At 37.0% G+C, this 22750-nt stretch overlaps 1 protein-coding gene across 5 annotated transcripts in view; it reads right to left on the bottom strand.

Moving 5' to 3' along the window:
* Positions 1-1072: 1072 nt before the first annotated feature.
* The window catches only part of PDE1A (phosphodiesterase 1A), a 346255-nt gene continuing 324577 nt past the window's right edge, over positions 1073-22750 (bottom strand). For all 5 annotated transcript variants that reach the window (XM_059166853.1, XM_059166854.1, XM_059166851.1 and 2 more), the window contains 2 exons: positions 7419-7535; positions 1073-3806 (listed from right to left, as the gene is read on the bottom strand). In XM_059166853.1, coding sequence (XP_059022836.1) covers positions 7462-7535 — 74 coding nt within the window. In that variant the 3' untranslated portion in view covers positions 1073-3806; positions 7419-7461. The remainder of the gene's footprint in view (positions 3807-7418; positions 7536-22750) is intronic.

Raw genomic sequence — 22750 nt, 5'->3', positions numbered from 1 at the left:
ATAGATATGTAATGTGGGACATTAGCAGTTGTTTGTTTTTTAACTCTAAAATATATACTGTCTTTGTTTAAGGCTTATACTAGATGGTGGATAGGCTTTGTAATACTTAGAAAAGCAATTTGAGGGCAGAAGGCTTGATATAGCTTCCAAAGGAAATATGTTTTATATCTAAATTATACTTCAGAATTAAAATATGGCCTTTGAAAGCTTTTTGCTATTATGTGGAAATTTACCATGGAATCACACTTGAAGGAAAAAGCTCAGCTAAATGTCATGCTCTGACGAGTACATACATTTTTGTATTTGAACGGAGTGCTTTGGCACCATGGGGTCAGTCTGAAACGTGATGCATACCGTGCCAATTACTCTCTCTCTCTCTTTTTTTCTTTTTTTTTTTTTTTGCCAATTACTCTTAATTCAATTAGTTGAAACTCTCCAGGTCGTCACCTTCATTTGACGCTCTTTGCTTCTTTATTATTCTCAGCTGTCACCTTACTCACCTTGTTCTCCGCCACGCTTTCCTTTCTGCTGTGCTTCTGCTCCATCCTAACAGATGAGGTAGAAAGCAAAAGGAGTCTTCGGTGCCGAAGAGACCCAGAAGCAAATCCAGTCTGGAGCCCATCACCTGAGACCTGGCCTTGCGCTCTTTCTCTGAGACTTGGTTTCCTTGCTCATATCGATACCCACTTGGCTGGATTATCGTGGATTACAGATAATACATGTTAAGTGTCTTCATGAAGGCTGTACATAGAAAATAGGCACCAAGTATGAGCTTCATTATTATTTGTAAAGGAAGTATCGACTCGTGGGCAGTCGTCTCGAGGAAGTCTTCTTAGAAGTCTGGAAGGTCGAAACAATTTTTACCTTCCTAAATACCCAGGGGTGCATTTTACTTGCATCTGGTTACTTTTATATGTGGCATTTTGTGTATTTTATATGTGGCATTATTTGTGTATGAATTATCTCCCCTATAAAAGATGAAATTTATAGAGATAAGATTCAGGACTCCACATTCCTCTCTGCAACATGCATTTAGCCAGGAGCTTGCGAATAATAGCCACAATAATAAATATTCAATGAATATTTCTTTAATAGAGCAAAAACCATTTTCTGACAGCGCTCATATCAAAACTGATATCTCCCTGATTTTCCCTGATTTCCCCAACTTTTCAATGCCCCACCAAATTAAATTATATCAGACACCAAATGTTTCACAATATTTTCCCTCAAGTATGATTTATTTAACAATCATATGTAATAGGAAATGCAGAGAATTACAGCAGAGTAAAAACACAAGAATTGTAGCTTGTCATGTTAAAAATCAAATAAAAGAGCTACTGGTTGAATAAAAAGGCATATGAGATTGTTAGATATATGTTGTGTAGCTGAGGATAAAAATGCAAAGCAGGACATCCCAGACTTAGCAGCCCTACTCACCCTCCCTTTCTTCAGGACGGACTAGCACCACATGGGTGTTTGCGGAAAGGACAGGCACTGGTGCCCTCCACGCGGACTCCCGCCAGTTTCTCACTAACTAGTAGCTGTCTTGGGGAGAGAGAAGGAAAGAAAGAAGAAGGGAAATGAAAAGGAGAGAAGTAGAAAGGGGAGGAAGAAGGGAACGGAGAGAGGAAGGGAGATGAATAAGATGAATAAGAGAAAAAGCACATCAACAGGGTGACAATTCTGAAGAAGTGGAGTGTGTTTTCTCCACCCCCTTTGGAAGTTCAGTCATGATGCTGTATAAGTTAAATAACCTGGAAAATTAAGGAAGAGGCCATATACAGAAGCTGATGAATTCATTATATTGCGCGCGCTCTCTCTCTTTTTTTAGTAACAAAGTCTATAGGTCCTAAAGTATCAATAGGAACCAAGCAGACAAGTTTCCTATGACTCTTGAGAAGCAATGATTGAATGTACTTCTCCCTGGAGAGATTCTCTTGTTTTATGGAAAGACAACTGGCTCAAATAAGAACAAAAGTAATTACACTTCCCAGATACTCAGATTCTATTTTCAATGCACAATATTTTCTAGCTGGTAAATAGCTACTTTTAAAAAGACATTGAAAGCAGTAGTTATAATTTCTTCATAAATAGAAATAAAAAGTCCATTGTTAAAAGACAAAAAGTCACCGCGATGTACATATCTATAAATCTCCCCCCACTATGCCATCATAGATGAGTTTGTACTGCTTACATTTAAAATATCAATTGCATTATAATGTCTATGATACAAATCAATTATTTAGCTGAGTTCTACAGAAGATTCAGGTGAACCAAAAACTAAGGACCTTATTCACAGAACATTTAAAAGCATTTTATACATAGTCTATGCACACATGTATCTTAAATTAGAACAATGCATACCTAATATGCATATAGGATATGGCTTACACATTAAAGGAGATCTAAGTTGTGGGTTGTAAAATCCCACCACTCAGACTTAAAAGCTTCTGATTATATCAATTTCTAAAATATTGCTTAGCCTTGTGGGAACCAAGAAAAGAGCAGGTGCAACAGAAAATCGATATGGACCCTCCTTCACTTTATTCTTTAATTGATGGCTACTTTTGATTTTTTTCCATCCAGTTTTTGTCTTTTACAAAGATAGATTCATCTCAGAATCATTGAAGTGTTTGCACAGTGAAAAGTTGCAGCCCCTAATTGTGCGACCTTTCTTGTCAGCTAATAACAAACAAAAGTTGTTCTTCAGTTTGGAGCAAATGACAGGCTCTGCACATGCTCAGGCAAAACATGACAAGCAAGCGGAGTCTCCAAGAGTTGCAGTCTGTTTCTGTGTAGTAAAATTATAAAATCACGACAAATAAAATGATCTGTACAGAAAAGCGTGGGTTTCCATTTTCATAGGTATTTTTCAACACACACACACACACACACACTCACACGCACGCACTTCTTGTCATTTATCCCTGGGCTTGTAATATATTTTGTTATGTCCTAATGGGATCAACACCCCAGGGGACGAATTCCATTCTTAGTTCTGACGTCTGTCTCCAACAATGGCTGAGGGTTCTTGTCCCGGAGTGTAGCTAACGTGTGACTTGCATCGTGATGACGTGGTTGACATATTCGTGCTCTGAAACCACAGGGATGGATGAGAATTGGTCCGCTGGTTTCAGGGATGGGTTTCACTGTGGTTTCCCATGAGAGTTACAATGCAGTGGTCGTCAGGTGGCAGAGCCAGGCTAAAGCTCCCCTGTCGTCACAGGCCTTCAACCACAGCTTCTCAGCAGCCCCGCCTCTCGTGTTGCTTCCGTGTATTTAAAATAAGGACAATCTAACTAGCTTGTTCTTCAGGGCTACAAAAAAATTGTTTTCCATAATTCTGCTTTTCTTTCCTTTTACTTAAAACCTTGAAATACCGATAACTATAGAACTCTGTATAAAACAATACGTAAATTTTAAAAATGCCTCATATTTTGCACATGTGTTGCAAGGTCACCTGTGCTATAACTGGATTCAGAGTGATGAAAATTTTAAACTATCCAACTTTTGTCTTAAAATTTCTTCAACTTGCCTGAAAAAGCTAGATCAAAACAATCAAAACATTTCCATTAAGACTTTTCTGGAGGAAAGACAATGGCAGAAGCACTGGCCAAAAACTCTTATGGTGATTTTGAATGTATTTGTTTGGTCAGAATTACTAGTTCAGGATTTATGTTCTTCCTACTGTAAATTCCTTCTAAGAGTCCTTTAAAATGGCCTGATCCAGGTGTGTGTTGAAAAGGGAGAACATGACGTTGTGGAAAGTTGAGGACTTAGGATGTTTTAGTCCTGTTCTCATTATCCTGAAATAAAATCCAAATGAAAACGAAGATCAAATTTTAGTCATACATATGCATCAGTAACTGTGTGGTAATATCACATGGGACTTTATACACCTTGTCAGGAATAAGGGATTTAATCAGTATATAATAGATATTCATTGTCTATCTTCTTAGAATTCCTCTTTGTGTGTATATGCATGTGTGTGTATGTTTCCATATTTTAATTACAGTAAAATGTGGATTGTTCGGATTAGAGATCACAAACTCAAGGACTCTACAAGCCTAGAAGGCAGTATAAATGGGGTAAGTGGGCCTGTGTATGTGTAAAACCAGTGGAGTCACCAGGACTGTCGTGAACTCAAGAGCACAAGTCCTGCTTGAAGATATTCAAAACGGATCTTAAGTCAGTGTAGACATCAACCAAGCAAATGCACAGACTCACTCTAGCCCACAATCCATTAGGCTTTGACTTCTTCTTGGATGTACACGCATCACTAAAAAGCAGGATTGGAAGGAATGGGGAACACTTCTCCTCCCAGGGAGTACCGGGTCTGATATTGGTTTGCTTTGGGGGCACCAAAAGCCGACCCTTCCAGGATGACAATATAATAAATTATATTCCAGCCTCTTTTTAAATAGTAAAGCAGCATGGCATTGTACATCCAATTCCAATCTCATTCATTCTAATTAACAGAAACATTTTGAAAAAGTAGGCAAAACCAAATAGTTCTGTGGACAGAAATCTCTCAGAAGTGTGACGTTACACAGCAATGTGAAGTTATACAGCAGTGAAAAACAGATTTCAAAGGCTTATTTCTTGCCCTAAGTGTAGTGTTGCACATTGATTGATGAGGTTTCATCATGGTGCATCTTGAACTAGACTTCAATGTTTCCTGAGAAAATATCCCATACTGGGGCCCATAACACTGAGAATGAAGCAGGCAGTGGCCCTCAGAGCTATGGCCAGGCTGCCGTAAAATCTATACTTTTCATGATGGAGACCAGAGAAAGAGTTAGCTAGAGGTCACAAGAAGGTATGGTTGACATCTGGGAGATTGTAGGCAAAATCTGACCACATATATTTTATTTGGTCTACATGGTATTTCAAAAAACTTTGAGCCCACATTAAAAATGGAAAGATTTTACGTAAAAAAATCTCTTAGCCGGGACACCTGGGTGGCCCAGTTGGTTAAGCAGCTGCCTTCGGCTCAGGTCATGATCCCGGCGTCCTGGGATCGAGTCCCACATCGGGCTCCTTGCTCCACGGGGAGCCTGCTTCTCCCTCTGACTCTGCCTGTGCTTGCTCTCGCTCTCTCTCTCTGACTAAATAAATTAAAAAAAAAAATTAAAAAAAAAAAATCTCTTAGCCAACGGAAACACCTGGAAACATGGGTCCTTAATTTGTACATGGTGAAAATATGTTGGAGGCAAAGACTGGGTGTCTGCTGCCTTCAGGTCAGGTGCTCTGTGTTCTTTCTGTTTCCAAGGCTGACCACTGCTCTTGTCTCCCAAACACTGGGCCTGAGTCACAGTTACCAACTGTCACCACTCCTGTTGGTTTTCTACTTCCTTTACTTAAGAGACCTGCCTATTTCTTAAAGACATATAAATTTCACCTATGAAAGGCCGTGATTTCTGGAATACTAACTGTGCACTAAAGGCAGAGCTTTCTCAAACTGAGACAAAAACTACAAGGTTTGGTTAGTGCTGATGGGAAAAAAATTGTCTAACAGCCTGCTTGAGTTTGAACCCTACTCTTTGAGTAGGTCTCAAATCCTTCCAGCTTTGGGGTCTTTGTAGTTGAAAAAGAGAAAAAAAGAGACCTCATTAACTGCCATTTGAATCTCCCTGAAATCTTTTACTGATGAGATGCCAGAATTTTACAGATCTATATACTTTTTTGCCTTAGACATCTTCATAGATTGGACAGGGAACACAGGTCACCAGTGCATTTTACAAATGCACTGGTGACCTGTGTTCCCTGCACAGAATTTTTGGAAAATGTTCATAAGTATTCCAGTTCCATATCACGAATGTATAAGAAATGCCGATTGTAGACTTTTTTCCTTTGTAAGCTACATAGTGTGCATTAGATTGATGACATCAATAGGAAAGACTCGCTTAATTTTGTTTAACTCCATGTTCTGATGCTATTTATTTGACAAAACAAAAACAAAAACTAAACAAAACAAAAACTTTTTGTACTTAAAACACCCATAAATACGCCACTGAATTTAGTTTTCCCTAAAACATACTTGGAGCCTCCATCATATATCATCAGAACCTAAGAACTGCTCTGAAACAGCCATGAGCTCCAAAGGCAATAAATTTATAGTCTGGATGGAGGGTATGAAGAGGAATTGCTATAGCTAATATGGGAAATATATTAAAATTATTACATATAGACATACATGGGTTTTAATTGAACAGCCACTCTGTTGGCTTGATTTCTACCTAAGCTTCATATGTAAAACAGGAATCACAATCACCAGCTCTGAAATTGTTGAGAGGACTAAGGGAGATGAACACATGTAAGATGCTCATCACAGGGTCTGACTCTAGATAGTAGCCATGAATGAAGCTACTGTTATCAATAAAACACAGTCTTACAACCAACTCGGGAACACTTAGAGATGTATCATCTTACAAGCTAATCACAGTTTAGCTCTTTTGTATCTAAAGCAATATGTGAGGAGCTACCAAGAGAAACTCAAAGACTTGGTATATCCCCCTCCTAAGCATTTTCTCTTGCCCCCAACCATCACCTCAAAAGCAGGATTCATTATAACATGTGAATTTTATTTCTTACTTTTTAAGGAGACACTAAGACATCTCCTCTATAAATAAATCTTACATATAAACCTTCCCTTCTAGCAGCTTGCACTTCCCCAGCAGGCCCAAGACAACGGTTCTCCACTATGGTGTACAGAAACACCACAGACAGGATTATTAAAAATTTAGGTTTCCAAGGCCTCATTCCCAGAGTCAATAATTTGGTAGATGGAGAGCAAGCCCTAGAAGCTGAATTTTTAAAAAGAGAACTATGGAGGCAAACAAATGTCTCTAGGTTTGAGCAAACACTGATGTTTGTTTCATAATATGTCCTTACTTTGTTGTTATCACCCAGTGTAAACATTCATACTTCCTATATGAAGTAGAAAGAGAGAGCAGTATTAAACTTGTCCACAGTTTACAGATTATTATTTTTAAAGGTCTAAGAAATCTTGCTAAGTATATTTTTTATTGATGAGCAAATTAAACTCTTTGAAAAAGTAAATATTTAAGATTTTGCTTCAGAAAATCAGAGAGACTTTTTTAAAAGATTCCAGGAGATGGGCACCTGGGTGGTTCAGTAATTAAGTGTCTGCCTTTGGCTTAGGTCACGATCCAGGGTCCTGGGACTGAGCCCTGAATCAGGCTCCTTGCTCAGCAGGAGGCCTGCTTCTCCCTCTCCCACTCCCCTTGCTTGTGTTCCCTCTCTCGCTGTGTCTCTCTCTGTCAAATCAATAAATAAAGTCTTAAAAAAAAAAAAAGATTCCAGGAGGACATTGAAATGAGATAACTTTGTCTCTACGACATTCAACAAACCATTAATTCCAGGAATTAGGTTTCTTGTCTAAAAAATAAAGTTACCTCTCATGTTTAAACTGACAGAAGCCTTTAAGGTATTTCAAACCTATGAATGTGCATCAGCACGTTTTTCTTCAGTGTTTACTAGATCTTCTGAGTTCTTACGAAGATCAGGTTCACCTACAACACAAGCAAACAAATAAACAAGAACAAAATAAGCCTGTGGAAAAAACCTAATAAAGTCAGGAATCTGAAACAATGCAGTCACATGCTGAAGACTCAGTTTCACAATGGATTTTACGGCACATTTCTCCAAAGATACCAAATACTTTCTTTTCAGACTGTGGATTTATAGAGTACAACGAGTCTTCTGGCAGTTGTACAACATTGTGCAGTTGCAATTTAATTTGGTAATACAGAACCAAACTAAATGAGACATGTTTAAACATCTATTAAATCAAACATAAAAATTATGCATGCTTTTCTTGGGGAGAAATCAGCAGGAGAGGGAGAAACAGAGAATCTTAAGCAGGCTCCGGGCCTACCTCAAGCTCGAGGCAGGGCTTCATGACCCTGAGACCATAACCCAAGCTGAAATTAAAAGAGGATGCTTAACCCGCTGAGCCATCCAGGCACCTTTTCTTGAAATTTTTAAAGCAGATGGTTTTAAACAAATGCTCTAATGATCAGTGTCTTTTAACACACACTCCTTAGTTGCTATGAATTTAAACAAATGACTATGAATTTAAACAAATGACTGTAAGAACATAGTAATTTTTAAGATAAGACATAATCTGCCAAAATACACTAATGGAATTTATAATCCAAGAATCACTCATCTTCTATATAAACCTTGAAGAAAAAAAATTAACATGGAAAATGTGCCAACAGTTCTAGAGAAGTCGCAGAGAATCTATCAAAAATAAATATGAAGCAAAATGTATAGATAAAAGAGTCTTACGTGAAAAAGAAAGCAAACAAAATTAGCAGAAATTAATTTTTGAGTCAAAAATACTTTACTATTTCAGGAAATAGTCATATATGATGACATGCTTTTTCTGTTTGAACTTTTATAAAAAATATCCTAACAGTTAAGGAGCAAGCATCTTAGTGTTGCAGTCAGTTAAGCATCTTACTCTTTGTTTCTGCTCAGGTCGTGATCTCAGGGCTGTGAGATTGAGCCCCAAGTGGGACTCTGCACTCAACAAGGAGTCTGCTTAAAATTCTGTCTCCCTCTGCACCTCCCGCCCCGGCTCATGCACTCTTTCTTTATTTCTCTCTCATTCAAAAAAAAAAAAAAAAAAAAAGAAAGAGAAATATACATATACATGTATATATATGTAAATTAATAGTTAAGCTTTATACCAGTTATCTTTGAGATAATTCCTTTAGCATAGATTGTAAGACTGTGTTGTCTTAGGTACAACAGATTTTTTTATTGAGGTTACAAAATTAATGTACAAAGCCTACGGGGTGTTATTACAAAGCAACATTATTTTGTTTCCTGTTTTCTCTTTAAGATATATTAAAAAAAGGGGTGCCTGGGTGGCTCAGTGGGTTAAAGCCTCTGCCTTCAGCTCAGGTCATGATCTCAGGGTCCTGGGATCGAGCCCCGCATCAGGCTCTCTGCTCCTCGGGGATCCTGCTTCCTCCTCTCTCTCTGCCTGCCTCTCTGCCTACTTGTGATCTCTCTGTCAAATAAATAAAATATTTTTTTAAAAAGCTATATTCAAAAAAGAAAGTTACCTATCTATGAAATTTTCTGGTGGTATCATCACTTTTGCAATCAACCTTAGATAATAAAAACATTGTGTGATCCCGTTAAGTGGTCAAAGTCTCAATTCTGATATTAGATAGTCTGGTTACATATATTACACATCAATCTTAAAACAAAGATCATAGAAAATTCCTTTCCAACCTTGAGTTTGTGGCAGAGCCCAGAAGTGGTGTATGGTGGGGGATGGTTGATGTTTCTGTTTCACTCTCCCCCAACTGGCTACCTTGACTCCTGAGCTGGAGCAAGACACAGAAAGGTCTGAGAGGAGAAGCCAAGTTCCTACTTGACCAGCACTGTGGGAGGACTTCATACTCACTAGACCTGGTAGGTGCTGGAAGCTAATTCTCCCGTGAACACATTCACAGGCTCTTCAGGGACTTCTTGCCAGAGGCCATGGCTGGACATGTCTTACCTCCTTGCTATGTGCACATGAAACTCCTTTACAGTGTTCCTTTACAGTGTTCACAACCCCCAGGGATTTTATTATTACATCGTTAGCTTCTGTCTGGTGAGGTCCTTTCATTCTTCCAAATATGGGTGGGCCACATTTGGTTCACACAAAACACTCATGAGGCAGTTGTTCCCATAAATTACTTGAGGAAAGACTGAAACCTACGTAGCCTCCTCTCTTGTGGCTCATCAGTCACCAGCTAATCTGTTATATCTCACGTAAGCATTAGACTCCATTCCCAATATCCCTGAGGGTCCTGGTACAGTTCTTTTCTCTTAATTTGAGGTAAAGAGGGAAGCATTTCTACACCTTTCCCAACAGCAGATCGCTCATTAAAGAAAATCTTCTCACAAATCCTTTTTCAACCATTAACAACCTGACCCTTTCCTTTGTTTGAGTTGGGTAAGGATCATAAGCATCCCATAATTGGCCTTTAATCCTCTCTGAAATTCCTGTCTCACAGGATTTATTTCTGACATCTTAGACTCTTGGCTTAAACTTTTGATCTAGTATTCTGTTACTTAGGGCTAGATTATAATGGAACAGAGTGAAAGAATAGGCTGAGCTAAAGGAGGAATATAAGTAATGCCCTGGTTCTTAAATTTTTTGAGAGAAACTTTTACAATGGGCAAGAACACTAAGGATAAAGAACTCACCAATAAGAAGAGTGGGTGAGGAACGAAATCACAAGTGCTAATAATACAGCAATTACAATTTAAAATTCTGGTTAAAATTAGTCTATTTGTATTCTAACACAAATATATTGTTATGTATCGGTTTATTAAATCAGTAATGAGTAATGAGTGATTTGAGCAAAAAAGAATATTAATGCAAAGAATGAAAAAATTATTAATTAATAACAATAATATTAGCAGCAAAAAGAAAAACAGTGAACATTAAGAGAAAAGTTATTTACACTATGCTAAGTGCTTCAAATGTTTTATCATTTAATTCCCCCCGCAAAATTTTTATTGCCCAAGGTCACATATCTTCTAAGGAGCATCGCTGGACCCTCAAGCCCCGAGCCATGTACTTCAAACTAAACCAAAGAACTTGGTCATACACAGTGCTAACTCCCTGAGCCAAAAGTACAAGTTTCCATTGGATTTGAAAGAGTGAAAGCATTCCTTGTTGCTTGCAGAGATACAATTGCAAAATTTCAAGTTGAGAAGTGTAGAGTAAACATGTCATTTTTCATCTTCCTGCTCTGACAAGCTACTATGATTCCAAATTCAGTTCTTCAGAAAAGAATGAATAGTTTGATAGTAAAATCTGTGAGAATCATTTCCTAAGAGATAAAACTCTTTTTACTGCCACTCTGTGTAGTAAAACCGGCGTAGGAGACTGGCTAAGGACTGATACCAAGGTCACACACATCCTACACTCAGGGGGATTTCAAAGCAAAAGGCTATAAGAAGGAATCAAAGGCTTTCTTGCCAATACCACGGAGGAGAAATAATAGAGATTTGTGACTCCAGGAGTATACTCATTAACTTAAGAGTCAGCATAAATATGTGACTGGGGTGAGTATCTATACTTAAGAAATCAAAAGCTGTAAATTAGTGAAAACCCTGTTATCATTTTTGTGTCAAAGATTTCTGACTTTCCACCTTGCAACACCACAACCAACCATCCAGTGTAGACATGAGGGATTTCAAATGGCACTGTTTTCCTTGCATATTCATCCACAACAAGAGCAATGAATTGTTTCTACCCTAGAAACTCCAAACATTGCAAGTTTCCTAATTTTTAGTGTTTATAATCAAATTCTTCAGTGGAGAGACTTTTTTTGTATGAGTTTCCATCTACAGAAGAAAGAGTCAGGAGAGTATGTGCCCTTTGATTTCATTCTTCATTTTTCCCATGGAGACAAAAACTACTTACAATCATCATTAAGCTGAATACATAATTTTTAGCAAGTAGTTACCTACTTGCTACAGAAGGCTGATTTGGCAAATATTGGTGGTATGCAGAATCTAAAATTCTAGGAGTCTTTAGGTGTTCCTAATAATAGGCTATAAATACTGTTTGACAAATTTGTAGACTGGTTGAATTGGGGAAAACGAAATCCCAAACAGCTAATTGTTTCTTCTATCTTATTTAGCTTTAAGTCACAAATCTCAGAGGACTTAGTTGGTAGTTATTTTTATTAAGGTTCAAAAATCAGCCAAAATAGAAGTTTCATATACCCAGCTACCTTTTAACCTGAGAGGAGAAGAAATAATGTTCTTTAAAAATGCCTTCCATGCTAATTTTTCCCTCTCCTATCTACAACCTCCTATCTAACTTATGCTGGCTGTAAGGAGAGGCTATTTGAAGAAGTACCTCATCTACTTGGGTTTTTAAAATCTGTAGTGAAATAAATTGCCTCTCTTGGTCATAATGCAAGTTGTTCCTATTACAGTACACTTATAAATTGTAAATCCATGCTTTAAAATAAAAGCACTTTAAGCAGTTAGTCACACAGCACTTTATTGATCTATAAGATTCAGCCAGGATTGTGGGGAGTGATGGGATCTCTAATCTATCAAGATTCATATAACAGGATTACTCTCATGGTAGAGGCAAATTTGTTTAAAATAAATCATGGGTGCTCTATTATTTCTATATTACTACATTGAAACTATTACGTTATTCATGTTTAACTTCTTATCTGATGAGACTTCTATTTCTTAGCAGCCTCTGGATTTTCTTTAATCAGCAGACTTGCTCAGCATATTTCAAAGAAGCATAGCCCAAGACAGAAGGGTGATATGGGAACATAGGACCCTTTTGAATGAATCCCACGTTTCGAGTGACGAGTTAATATTATTGAGTTGGTCTTTGTGCTGAATACCTCTTTACTTCTACAAAAGTGTCCTGATACAAATCAAAATTAGTCAAGACTTTCAATATCACTCACTACCAGTTGTCTTTCAAAGAATGAGCCTATGTTGGGCTTCAAAGAGGTTATGGAAATGAAGTTCAAGAACCTTAGATTCTTTGAAGATTTTCACCTTTTCTTCTGGAAGGTTTATGTATTAAATCCTATCTGAAGAGATCCCTTGGATCATTTTTATTTACCTTACTTTTTAAAAAATTTTGTCATAGAAATTAAACATAAGAAAGAAAGGTCAAAGCTTTCAGCTATGTCTTTTTTCTATAATTTCTGATAATTTCCTACATTCCTATTGTTAACAGGGGAACATTATATTAGAAAAAGCATGAACAGAGGTCCCAGAAGGAATAAAGTCAGAACTACAGAGTTTGGACTGTATTTGGTCTAAATTTAGGCATGCTTTAAGGGATAAAAACTAAGATGGTAAAATATTCTTTTGGAAAATAAGTGAATTATCACAAACTAAGTTTGCTGGCTTAGCTAAAATCTTTTCTTTTTGAAAGTACTTTGGTCTGTAGAATATGGTTTTTAAAATTTCTTGTTGTTGTAGTTTTCCGAAAGGGTTCTATGCCAAGGAAAAATTAAGGCAAGTGTCTTAAGGGGCAGAATCTTCAACAAAAACTATTTATTTATTTATTTATTTTTTTTTTAAACTTTTTTTTTTTTAAAGATTTTATTTATTTGACAGTGAGATCACAAGCAGGCAGAGAGGCAGACAGAGAGAGAGGGAGAAGCAGGCTCCCCGCTGAGCAGAGAGCCCGATGTGGGCCTCGATCCCAGAACCCTGAGATCATGACTTGAGCCGAAGGCAGTGGCTTAACCCACTGAGCCACCCAGGCGCCTTCAACAAAAACTATTTAGATAAAGGTTGTTCATTTTCAGCTCTACAAACTGGGCAGCTATATCCGCCATTCGGAATAAGCCTCTTCCACTCCTCCACTCACTCCTGCAGAAAACTGGATGAATTTGAGAGATACTTTGAAGAGATACTCTACAGGTAATTTTGGTGGGCTAATTAAGAATGGAAAGGTGATAGGAGAGTCAAGATCAATTTACTATACACCCACTCAGTGCGGAATCTGCTTGTCCCTCTCCCTACCCCCTCTGCTCCTCACCCTGATTGCTCTCTCTCTTTCTCTCTCACTCTTGAAATAAATAAAGTCTTAAAAAAAATAATTTAGGGCATTTTAAGTGATACTGTTTGAGTGAGTGAACTCCCCACTTGTATTTACATGGATAACCTTGTGAGGCTGCTGTAATAAATATTTGTGTAAATGATCCATGAGAAGATATATAAACGATGTAAAATGTCACTCCCAAATACATAATCTTCAGCTTTTTAAAATAAAAATGTTTATGGGATATAACACACACATTTGAAAGCTCATGGGATCAGTTGTGTTGAGATCAAACAGAAGTAGATTTGATAAAACAATTATGTTGTTCTCTGAGGTAAATTTTCAGAAAAAGTTGTTTTCTTTGTCTGGATTTACTACTACCAGGATGCTATTTTCTGTGTATTATATTAAACTGTGAAAAGGAATGAGGAAGATTCATTTGTAATATGTGTGCAAACCTGTGATTTGGGTAACTAACTCACCCCCGCAGACCTCAGTTTTCACATTGGTAAAATGGAGATAGTACCTAAATCATAGGGCTGTTGGCTGATTAAGTAGGATAGAGACCATGACAGAACGTGGTCTATTGACAAGCAAGTAGATGAGTAGTTAATCAAAAGGGATTCCTCATTCTATTTAGCATTAACACCAACATGATTACAAAAATCACGTTTATACATAATGTAATATATAATACTACATTTAAGATATTTTAAATACAAATAACAATACATAAGGCTTAACTAGTGAACCTATCACAGTCTACTAAATGTCACATTAATCATAATGTAATTTTGATGTTTTAAAAATTTTAATACTTTCCCATCAGTTTTAAATATTTCCTTAATAAATCTTTTAGTTTTGTGTTTTAATTTTTCAAGCAATGATTCAAGACTTATTTTTAAAAACTTTGTTTCTTTTTGAGGAAATCTATGAGGTTTTCTAGCAAAATGTGATTTTAAATAAATCTGACTAAAATATTATTATATATTCAATATGTTTCAAATAAATTATAAAATGTGAAAAAATAAGAAATTATCTACCTTAGTAACTCATATGATGATTTTCTGATTATAAAGATAGGTCATAGGTATAGTGATCACATTTTTATTTTTTATTTTATTTATTTATTTATTTATTTATTTATTTTTAAAAGGTTTTATTTATTTATTTGACAGACATCACAAGTAGGCAGAGAGGCAGGTAGAGAGAGAAGGAGAGGGAAGCAGGCTCCCTGCTGAGCTGAAAGCCCGATGCGGGCCTCGATCCCAGGACCCTGAGATCATGACCTGAGCCGAAGGCTTAACCCACTGAGCCGCCCAGGCGCCCGTGATCACATTTTTAAAAAAATGTACTGATAGTGATAAGAAACAAAGCTTTTTGTAGGGATTCTAATGAAGTTGAAAATATCAGGCTTTTGTTTTACTGAATGGGTTATTTGAGGCCAGAGCTAAATTGTTCTGTACCAATGAGGGGATGTTCATGGCCAAGAGGGGAAAAAGAGAAGTTGAGGGCCTGAATCAAGAGGAATATGAGACTAAAATGTTTTGGAGAAAAAATAAAAGTGAGTGGTGACAAAGAGATTTACCTTTTGCTTAGAGGTATGTTGTTAAGACAACAAAGTTTTCAATGATCTTGGAACTGGAATTATTGGGGAACTATAACAAAGTCTTGAAACTAGGCTGGTGTTAGCAGTGTGTCACCCAGAAGTTCTGGTTACAAATTCTGGTTACACTTGCCAAGGAAGGGTAGCACCAGAAAGAGAGAATTGTCTTGGAGAGCTGGTCCTACTTTCTGCCCATAGCTTTGATCTTAGCCCCCATCACCTCTGCTCAACAGTGCAACATCCAACCTACGACTTTCTTCCCCACCATCATTTTCTCTACCCTCCAAATTTCCATCATCGCACTGTTCACCCCAGAATTTTCAGAGGCTATACAACTCCTGTGAACTCTTGCAGTGATGGCTCATATTTGCACAAAGTAAAATTAAAGTGAGCAAAAATATTTTGGGTATCTGAAAACATAGCAAGTAGAGATACTGTGCAAGAGAAGAGGATTTGGGGGAACATCCCCCATTTAGTTTTCCCTTTTTTCATTTATCAGCTTTTTATTTTCTCTTTTTAGATCTTTAACAAAAACTATATGGTACAACAGAGTGGGTAATATCATTTCAGTTTTAGGGTCTCACCATTAAAACCAGACCTTCATAAAATGGAGTCAATTCTCCTCTACCTGATACTGACCAAGTTCTTATCTGGCCTTGAGCTGGAACCACTGGAGAGCTAAAGGGGAATAGTCCATGAGTTCTGTTCTTCAAAAATCCTATCGGCTTTTGTTGTACACAGAGTAGGCCTCTGTAAATAGCTCTGTAATAACCTCATTATTAGTTCTCAACTTTCTGTTAGGCTCTGCAGCTCTAACTACCAACAACACACTCCAGTCACTGTATCTCATGATTCACAATGGTCCTCACTGGGTGGAGAGATGGTGCACACCTCCAAAGGGGAGTGTTGGGATCTCCATGAGAATAAGAGGAAATTGGGAATTGCACTGCAATTGGGAAACATATCCTGACTCTCCTATCCACTTCCACTCTTATTCCAACACTGCTTTTGGTAGGCCCCTTTTGAATGCATTTTTCTCTTCCCATTTTGAGAATGCAAGTCAGAATGTGATCGATATCGCAACTGGAGTATGAATAAGACAGCTACGCTTACATGACTAAGGGATGGGCTTCTTGGAGAGAGTAGTTTAACAGAGTTCTGGATGACAGGATTTTAAGAAGCGAAGTAGAGGAAGGGGCCCGAGAAGTACATTCCATGTGGAAGAAAGAACAAGGATTAAGGCAGAGAATAAGTCCACTGACTTTCTTAGGAGTAGAAGGCAAATGTTCCAGAGGAGATGTGTGACCCAAGACACAGATATTTTAAAGGCTATCGTTACCAAGGTACATGCTATTGTTTCCTGAGTACAGCTTGCCGGGGTGAAGTTGGCTGTGGTTGTAATCTGCACTGGGTTTGTCTAGACCATAAACGGATTAATTTCCTGCTCTCCTCCTCCATGTCTTCTGCATTCACTTAAATGCACAAAAGTGTTCCATTTTTACCTACCTTTGTAAACTGGAGACAAGCTATAGTGAACTTTTAAAAGTTCACAAAATAGCCCAGAGGATGCTAATATGCTGTAAGGGTTGAGTTCTGCCTTTATAATGAATGAATGAATGAATGAATAAGCACATACACATGGTTCAAACTGGATGTGTGTTCTCCTGGGGTTAAAGTGACTTTGGTGAATACCACCTCTTAAAACTTCATAATTCTGATCTCCCAAATGTTCCATTCTATCTATCATGCTCTACTGTACTGATAATATAAAATAATATAATATAAAATATCAGCTAAAAAAATTAAATTGGAAATAGGAATAAACTAAATGCAGAGTATATAATTTACTAATAATTTGAAATATACAACTTAAAATTACTTGTAAGATCTCATATAAAATGTTAGTCGCATTTTTGAGCTATGAGTAGAGAGAAAATAAGTTTTTGTTTTTTTTTTTAGGAATTTATTTGGGAGAGAGAGATCACAAGGATGGTAAGGGACAGAGGGAGAAGAAGAGGGACAAGCAGGCTTCCCATTGCACATGTGAAGCAGGGCTCATCCCAGAATCCCAAGATCATGACCTGGGGCAAAGGAAGACACTTAATCAACTGAGCCCCCCTGCCCCCCAGACCTAGCTCTAGTTTTATCTGAAAGACTTTGCTTCCCTCTGTTTGATTGATTGTCCCTTCTGAAATCTAAACAGTATGTATATATTTTCTCAAAAAGATGCTGCTTAACATTTAGTCATGGAAGTTTAAAAGTTATAATTTTGATGGGTGAGTAATATTCCATTGTATATATGGGTCATACCTTCTTAATCCATTTGTCTGCTGAAAGACATCTTGGCTTTTTCCATCATTTGGCTATTGTGGACATTGCTGTGATGAACACTGGGGTGCATATGGCCCTTCTTTTCACTAGATCTGTGTCTTTGGCTGAGGGTTTTAGAAGAGAGGGGTGTGGAAGGATGGGTGAGGCCTGCTGCTGGGTAGTAAGGAAGGCATGTATTGCATGGAGCACTGGGTGTGGTACATAAGCAATGAATCTTGAAACACTATATCAAAAACTAATTATTTACTGTATGGTGACTAACAACATAATAAAAAAATTTTTTTTTAAAGTTACAATTTTGTTGACATGGTGAGTTTTGATTCATTAAAAAAGTAGTGAAAAGGAATAACAAACATTTTACAAATAAATATTTAAAAACACTGCCTTTCCTCACACCAGTCAGAATGGCTAAAATTAACAAGTCGAGAAACAACAGATGCTGGTGAGGATGTGGAGATATGGAGAAAGGGAAACCCTCCTACACTGTTGGTGGGAATGCAAGCTGGTACAGCCACTCTGGGAAACAGCATGGAGCTTCCTCAAAAAGTTGAAAATCGAGCTACCCTATGACCCAGCAATCACACTACTGGGTATTTACCCTAAAGATACAAATGTGGTGATCCGAAGGGACAAGTGCACCTGAATGTTTATAGCAGCAATGTCCACAATAGCCAAACTATGGAAAGAACCTATACGTCCATCAACAGATAAATGGATAAAGAAGAGGTGGTATATATATACAATGGAATACTATGCAGCCATAAAAAGAAATGAAATCTTGCCATTTGCAATAATGTGGAAGGAACTAGTGGATATTATGCTGAACAAAATAAGTCAATCAGAAAAAGACAATTATCATATGATGTCTCTGATATGAGGAATTTGAGAGAGGGTGGGGGGGTTAGGGAGGGAAAAAAACAAAATGGGATCGGGAGGGAGACAAACCATAAGAGATTCTTAATCTTACAAAACAAACTGGTGGGGGTAGGGAGAGGGTGGTTGGGTGATGGACATTGGGGAGGGTATGTGCTATGGTGAGTGCTGTGAAGTGTGTAAGCCTGACGATTCACAGACTGTACCCCTGGGGCAAATAATACATTATATGTTAATAAAAATAATTAATAAAAAACATTGTCTTTTAAAGTACTTCATTACAAAATAATATGGACATGTTTTTGTTGTCTAAAACCAATTTATTTTTATTTTCCCTAAACAGCAGATGTAGAATTGTTAGGAGCATTGTTAGGGACTGATAGGGATTCCTGGCAAAAAAAAAAAAAAAAAAAAAAAAGTGAGTCCAGAACTCTAATACAGATCTACAGGATAAAAGTGCAAAGAGAGGGGCACCTGAGTGGCTCAGTGGGTTAAAGTCTCCACCTTTGGCTCAGGTCATGATCTCGGGATCCTGGGATGGAGCCCCGTGTCAGGCTCTCTGCTCAGCGGGGAGCCTGCTTCCCCCTCTCTCCGTCTCTGCCTGCCTCTCTGCCTGCTTATGATCTCTGTCTGTCAGATAAATAAATAAGATCTTAAACAAAAAAAGTGCAAAGAGAAACCACATAGTGATGTAGGCATTTGAGAGGGCAAGTCCTGCTACGTCGCTCGTTTGGGTGTGATGCTTAACAATCGGGTCTCAGAAGCATTAGGAGAAAAGGAGAATAAGAGACCAAGCCAAAGGGGGATGGCAAAGGTTTGCTGAAACAGGGGCCAACTGTCAGAGGCAGGCAGGGGTGGGAAGAGTGAGAAGCAGATGGGACAAGGTATATCTAGAGAGACGAGAGAGAAAGAACACAAGTCAAGCAAGGTGTTATCCCATTAGGAACTTCAGTGGCATCTAAAAAAGAAGAAAAAAGGAGGTCAAGAACCCTAAGTGGAATAGGTTTCCTCGGCTTCAGTTAAAACATGTGAATGACAAACTTCTGTTTTCTTCAAGCATGTAGCATGGGGCCTTCAGCTAGACACTATGTTTTGTCACAGAAAAATAATAGAACTTACGTTACTTGTGCACCTGATTTATGGGTTAAGAAATGGATATATATTATAAATATATTATTTAAAAGACCTAACTGCTTAATATTAAAAAAAATCTGTACAACAGATACAGATACATTTTTCTGTCTTGTGTTTTTTATCAAGATCCAAAAATCCCCTGCCGAGACAGATAATAGCGATTTGCCTCAACATGGATAAAGCTCAGAAAACATGGCATTGAGTGGAAAGAAATTCATTAAAGAATGTGTCCTGCGTGGTATCATTTACACAAAAGCATGCAAAACTAAATTGTATTGTTTACAGTTACACAAATAGGAGTAACAGCTAAGAAACAAAAAAAAGAAAGAGAAATAATTATGGAATTGTTAAATCTAGTCATTCTTAAAAATAAAATTATAGAAAATGCCAATTAAAAATTTTATTTAAAAAAAAGGTGATAAATATTTAAAAATCATTTCCTAATTATTTTCAGTCCTTTTTCATTATCTAGGTCTTGAGGTTAATAAGATATACCAAATCTGTTTGATGCAAATATCTTATATACACATCTCTTCCCAGCTCCCATGGACAGAGACTTCATACTGATAGACTGAAACAAGACCTGGTGGGAATATTTGCACCATGGATGTTAATAAACTTTATGAATCAGGGCTTCATTTATTGTTTCACTGCTGTGGAGTGGTAGAGATAACGATAAAAAAAAATAGAGATTAAATTTAAAAGTGTGCCAAGTCTATAACTGTTACATTGTAAATAGCACAGAAATTTGAGGAAAAATTTTCCCCAGTATTTAAAAACCATTATCCCATCAAACAACTAAGAAGTCATTTGCACTTTTGATAAACAAGTGAAGTTGACATATGCCTCCTATGTTTTCTAAGTTATGACCTATGTTTTTTATATTTTCATCTTATTCCTTGATGTAAATGAAAATATCAGTGTTCATATGTGCACAACTTACATTTGTCAGTTGCAATCATAAGTGGACCAAAGACACAGGGTTCAGCAAAAATCAGTGAAAGCATTCTGTGAGGACCAATTACCTATACATAAGCCACAACGAATACGATATATTTTATTACTTTTAAATTATGTGCTACACACCCTTTCTATCAGTAAAAAGCATGAGAATCCTGTGTATATGTGTGGTATACAGTTTTTTTGAGCCAGTTGTTACCTTGCCAGCATGTTATTGCTTGTAGGCCACTGCAAGGATTGTCCATTATGAATACTGTATTATTTACCTACAAATAGTATATATATGTTTTTGGATGTTCTTTTGTGGTATATTTCACAACATATTTTTTAAAAAACCTAAAAGGTAAACAACTTAATAAGTTCTCTGTACCTATCAAAAAACTTGAATCACAGATGAAAATTATCCCACAGAGAAAACAGTAGGCTCGCATGGTTTTTTAAAAATAAATTCTGCCAAACATTCAATGCCAACTTAAGGCTCACAAACTCTCAAGGATTCAAAAACTCTGGGGCACCTGGGTGGCTCAGATGCTTAAGTGTACATTCAGCTCAGGTCAGGATTCCAGGGTCCTGGGATCGAGCCCCACATCAGGCTCCCTGCTCAGCGAGGCACCTGCTTCTCCCCCTCCCTCTGTCTGCTGTTCCCCACTGCTTATGCTCTCTCTCTCTCTCAAATGAATTTTTAAAAAATCTTTAAAAAACAACAACTTAAAAACTCCAACTCATTTTCTGAGGCTAGTGTAACCTTAACACAAGAACTACAAGTATGAGAAAGGAAAACTGCAGGCTAATCTCGTGCATTAATATAGATTTTTTTAAGTCGGCAAAAGTAACACATAAATTTTAAAAAGTTAATACATCACAATTAGTTGGGTCTAAAAAAGGAATATAATGTCATTCAACATTAGATAAGCTATTAATATAATTCATTATATGAACCAATCAAAAAATATTATCTGAACTATTTTAAAAGCCACAGAAAAGACATCTAATAAAACTAAATGTTCCATGTAAAATACATTTTCTCTGAAACCAATACTACACTACATGTTAACTAATTTGAGATTAAAAACATAAAAAATACATTTTCTTAACAAATTATTGGTGGAAATGTAACCTCATAAAGAGCAGATCAAACAAAATTAAGAAATATCATACTTAATGATAAAACATGAAACACCTTCCTTTTAAATTTAGAGACAAGCCAAATGCTCTCACCACTTCCATTCAGACAAATATGGATAAACTTGCTAATGCAGTTGATTCAAGAAGAACAATCATTAAAGGCATAAATTTGGGAAAATAAAAAACTATCATTATTTGCAGATCAGTATTCAAAAGAAAATTGTATTTCTATACACCAGTGAAAGACAGCCGTTTGCAAAAATAACAAAAAAATATAAAACAGTGATGGAAAATCCAACAAGATATATTTAACATTTTGAAATAAATTATTATTAAGGATAAATATTGTTTACATGGTTAAACGTGCTTAACGTGATGCCAGGCATCTAATAATAACAAGTATTTTCCATCACAATTATAGTACTATGTACCATAGTACTATGAAGTAAAAGCAAACTTTCTGAGAAACATGAAAGAAGATATATAAGATATACATGAATAAGAAGACTTGAAATCCTAAAGATAATTCTCTCCAAATTGATATCAAAGTAGTTCTAACCAAAACCCTAATTTGTTTCCCTTTTTGTTGGGCCTTACAAGCTACTAAAGACAAAGCAGGTCTTAAAAAGTTCAAATGAGAGATATCATACTGCATGTATCCTATGATTCTAGACCAATTATGTAGGAGATAAGCCCCCCCAAAAGACTAGAAAACACTTACGTGTTTGACAATTTTAATGCATATTTTAAAATGTCAAGCTTGCCTTAAGCTAGCACTAGGTTTCCTTCTGGTTCTACACAGCTGCAACTGTGCACAATGGGCAAATCTGATGGTGCCTTGGATCCCATGCTGCCTTCTTTCCACACCTGTTACTTGCCTTTGAGCCCTAGTATTTTGGGGTTTGAATCAATGTCAAACAAATCAGAAAGATACCCAGTACAATGAGAAACATACTGCATTCCATTTCAGTCTGACCACCCATCCCCAACACCCGGATTCTATTTTGGGACATAACTTGTTTTTCTCAAATACACATCTTCTTTGAGAAGATGGGAAAGAAAGCAGATCTGGGATTGATTTGTGGTTTTGTTCTGATCAAGGTGGACTCTGTGGATCTAGTTCAGTTTGTAATATTTGTGTC

The sequence above is a fragment of the Mustela lutreola genome, chromosome 3 (genome assembly GCF_030435805.1).
Source record: "Mustela lutreola isolate mMusLut2 chromosome 3, mMusLut2.pri, whole genome shotgun sequence".
NCBI classification, from domain to species: Eukaryota; Metazoa; Chordata; class Mammalia; order Carnivora; family Mustelidae; genus Mustela; species Mustela lutreola.
Note: the sequence above shows the minus strand (reverse complement) of the source record. Positions and strands in the feature narration are given on the sequence as shown.